General features: G+C 50.1%; 1 protein-coding gene across 1 annotated transcript in view; it reads left to right on the top strand.

The window, feature by feature from the left end:
- VOLCADRAFT_117653 (uncharacterized protein) overlaps nt 1-624 on the top strand; it is a gene marked incomplete at both ends in the record, with an annotated part of 11,584 nt that extends 10,960 nt beyond the window's left edge. Inside the window, one exon of the mRNA XM_002950781.1 lies at nt 563-624. Coding sequence (XP_002950827.1) covers nt 563-624 — 62 coding nt within the window. The remainder of the gene's footprint in view (nt 1-562) is intronic.
- Nucleotides 625-4,571: the final 3,947 nt, after the last annotated feature.

Below are 4,571 nucleotides of genomic sequence, written 5' to 3'. Positions count from 1 at the left end.
CATACTGTTAAGAAAGCTTAGGAGCAGAACACCCGCGTTTCCCGTACACACAGAAACCGTCTTGTAATAACCGCCCTGTGTATGTGTGTATGTGTGTATGTGTGTATGTATGTATGTATGTATGTATGTATGTATGTATGTATGTATGTATGTATGTATGTATGCATGTATGCATGTATGCATGTATGTATGCATGTATGTATGTATGTATGTATGTATGTATGTATGTATGTATGTATGTATGTATGTTTGTGCCATGCTGCTGCTCGTCTTTTGACGTGTGAGGGTTAAACCCCCTAGTAGCCCCTTCGAATCCCCCAAGGGGCGAGAAATATTACTTTTTAATGATAAAAGCATTACACTCGTTTATCAATTGAGAAATCTCCTGTCGGACGGATAGAACTCCTCTTCAAAAGGTAGTGGACGGACGCCATGTCACACGGCGCCTCCCTCGAGTAGCTAGACGACGAGTGGGCGAGTGAGCGAGCGAGTGAGTGAGCGAGCCACATCAAATCGAAATCCCTTCTTTGCCGGCCCCCCCCTCCCCCTCTCTCCCATCTAGATGAAGTTTCATCATCATCATCATCACATCACCACATTCATCGACTACATCACCACATCTAAATACTAAATGTTGGACACATTACAACACATTTCAAAGCCAACAGAATATCACAATAACACACACCCATTCAAGTCACGGAGCAAAGCGAAGCAAAGCAAAGAAGCTACAACGCCGTCCGTCCCCCCCCACAATATTAAGTATATAAACACGCACATACAAGCACGCACACACAAGCCGTGAAAACCTCTTCCCCCCCCGCCATGTACCGCTTCCCCTTCCGAGCGATCAACCTACCTACTTAACTATCTTCACCGGGGGCACGTGTACAGCACATTCCGTACAGCACAATCCTGCCGTACAGCTGCCGTACATCTGTTTCCCCCCACACATATTTATCGGAAAACATTAAGTCACTATTTTTCGACTCCTCTTCCCTTTCCAACGGTAACCGCAGTGTGCACTTCCTTTCATAACCTCTTAAACTACTAACCGAGGGGTGAAACCCGAAACGGCACACCTCAGACTCACACACGCACATACATACAGACAGCCCAATCATCACCAGCGTTCCAATTATAAACTCATTTAACAGCCAATTATGTAGCGCCAATAGACACCAAGTCGCGAAGTAAGCAAGCATTCGCTCCAGGTCCCAACCGCCCAGGAAAGTAGTACATGAGGTCGTACGGCACGTACGGCCTCCAGGGGGGCAGCACGCCCCGGGAAAGAAGGGAAATAGACATACACATACACACAGACACGGACAAACATCGCCGTGCGTGCGCACACATACGTCCTTCCCACAGGCCCCCCGGGACGCGCCTCTCTCCGCCCTACAACGGTATAACGGTATAACACCCATTTCGCCGTTTCGCCAGCTTGCTGCCAATCTGGCATCAACCGATGTACAAGCATGCATACGTACATACATACATACATACACGGTGCTGGTAAAAGTGTTGTCGGTGTGTGTGTGTGTGTGTGCGCAAATCAACGTGGGATATACATGGGTACATGGGTAGGTGGATGCAGCATATGCATCACAGACCGATGCGATACACCCGACTCTCTACCAGATTGTACGACTCTTCCCGCCATCTCCTTTTAATGATAGATCTCCGTACACACACACACACACACACGTCAGACAGCATAAAACTAAAAGATCTATAGAAGAGATAGATAGATATCCAATCGCGACATGTGACATCCAAATTCCTAAAAACCCAAAGCAAGTATCCATTTTTTCCGTACCCTCTCCACCATCCCCAGCGCAAAAGCTGCCGTAAGGAGGGTACCAGCTGATCGGAGGACTATCGGAGAGTAATGACGCCCCTGTCTTTTGGTCCGCCGCGCGCGCGTGTGTGTGTGTGTGTGTGGATGTCGGTCTGTATGTAATTATATTTTTTGTTACAAATCGATCCGGGCCTGGCGCTGGCCAGGGGGGCACCAGTTACCGTACCGTACCCCAACGGGAATGAGCACACCGCCGAAGCCCTCTCCTCCTCCGCCGCGTGTGTGTGTGTGTATGGGGGGGGAGGGGGGGAGAGGGGGGGAAGAGGGGCCGCAGTCCCCTCCTGCCTTGACCCACCCAGCGTCTATCTATCTACCTCGTTCATGTGATCGAGGATGAAAGAGAGAGCGCGGTGGCTACCAAGGTGGCTCCTCTCAGAAAACAAAACAACCAACCTTCACACGTTCCGCCGGCAGCTGGCAGCACGACTTGCGGGCGCCGCGGGTGCGCACCCAGGATGGTTTGGGTGGCTAACTGCATCACCTGAACATATGTGCATGTGTGCCTGTGTGTATGTATGTGTCCCTGTTTCTGGGCATATTCCGGGCCACGTCGTCGTAACGTGAACAGCCAAAACACCACAGCGCGCACACACACACACAGAGAGAGCCGCACATACATACAGGAATACACACGCACTCCCCCTCACCGATTTCAACCTTCTCAATTCTGCTCACCGCGTTGCACTGCATGGTACTGCATATGCCGCCAGCTGGATAGCTGCCATATGCCAGATTAAGATCAAAATGCACATTCGAAGACACAGCGGCGGAGGAAACCCCTCTTCCCTGGCTCGACACATACATGCATACATCCGTGCACACATACATCCGTACATACATATATCCGTACATACATAACATGTGCACAGGCGGGCATGTGTCGAGAGAGAGGTAAAAACCAACTCTCCATACCGAGTGGCAGTTGGGAGTTGTGACGAGAAGGTGAAACCCCCCTTCACCCCTTTTTTACCCCCAATCCCCCCTTTTTCAGTTCAGGGGGACAGACCAGCCGGAAGCGGGAAATAAGCAGGTCGATAGACATACAAACATACAGACAGATAGATATATATTTCGATAGTACGGCAGAAGGACCGTGGACGGGTGCGAGATACAAAAAGACACACGAGACATGAAAAGTCTTCGGAGAGAAACACCATTGCGGCACCGGTGCTGCTACTGCTACCCCTGATTCTGAGAAACCAACTTCCAATCCAACTTCTAAATATATATCCATCCTTCGTCCAAAATACCCATCCGTCTCATACTGTACAACAACATGTGGGGAGTACGGCAACATTGAGGCACCGTTTCCTCTCAGCACCATACGGGGAGGGCTGATGCTCGCGGGGCCGTAACAAGCAGATCAGGACGGGCAGAGACCTTCCTGCAGGTAGTACGACACGGCAAACCCTACTACCAAGGACACGCGGCAGCTTACATTTGTTGGGCGCGGTAGGGCCCCTTCCCCCGGCCTTTAACAACATTGACACCATAACATTAACACTACAGTAACAACACTACAACATTAACACTACAGTAACAACACTACAACATTAACACTACAGTAACAACACTACAACATTAACACTACAGTAACAACACTACAACATTAACACTACAGTAACAACACTAGTAGGGCACATTACAGCAGGAAAGAGAGGACGGTTCAGCAGAAAGGATGCAGTTACTGCTGCGGATGCTGCTACAGCTACCGAGCATAGGGGGGCACCAAGTGGCTCTACTACTGCTCAGATGATGCCGAGATGCGCTTGGCAGTGGCTGTAGCGGCTTTTGATAGTGCACCCGTTTTATACGTTTTCGGCCTTACCCCAACACAACCCACAAAACCGACAATAACAACTAACAACGAACGTCGTTCAATAAGTCTACATACATGTCTTTTTCCAACAATACCACCACCAATCAAACCAACGAATAAACTTTACATGTTGTGAAGAGAAGTCTGTCAATCTTGACTTTTTTCTTCATCTTCTTCTTCAACTCCGAAATGAAGTATAGCCGCTCTCTTGACACGACTCCTTTCCTTTTACCTTAGAATCGTATCTTCTCTCCTTTTTCTTTCCCTCCTCGGCTTGAAGAGATATATCAACTGCATGAAACATCCTCTTGCCTCTACTTCGTGTACGAAATCGTACTGCGCGGTCGATGTACTGATGTACGATTAACGTACTGTGCTCACGCCACCCACACCCACACCCACATACACCCCGCCTTACACCTTTTTACCCCCCCCCCCACGCACACACGTCGTGACACCTTCCCCCCACCCCTTCCTTCCTCTCCCCGCCAACCGACACACACACACATACATGCACACCCGGTCCTGTAGACGCTACGGCATGGAATCGCTGCTCTTTGGTGTTGTTCGGCCCCGATTCCCCGGTTCCCCCACCCCGGGGGTTTTGAAGCACCAAAAAACACACCACTTCGATAGTGTTCTTTCGATAACGCCTCCTTCCCACCCCCAGGGCTGGGGGGGGGGACTTAGGGTTTTCGTGTGTGTAGCAGCAGAGAGTCGATAACGAAGAAGACGAGGAGGATGAGGTGGTTGAGGTGGTTGCGGATGATGGTTGTCGGTTGGGGAATGGTGTTGGTCCGGGGTGATGAAACGGATGAACTACTTTCCCGGCGGCGACTCATACGGGTGTCCGTCTGCGTGGATGTGTGTATGTATGTAGGTAGGGGGTAG

The sequence above is a fragment of the Volvox carteri genome (genome assembly GCF_000143455.1).
Source record: "Volvox carteri f. nagariensis unplaced genomic scaffold VOLCAscaffold_20, whole genome shotgun sequence".
NCBI lineage: Eukaryota > Viridiplantae > Chlorophyta > Chlorophyceae > Chlamydomonadales > Volvocaceae > Volvox > Volvox carteri.
This window is presented reverse-complemented; position numbering and strand designations above follow the sequence as displayed.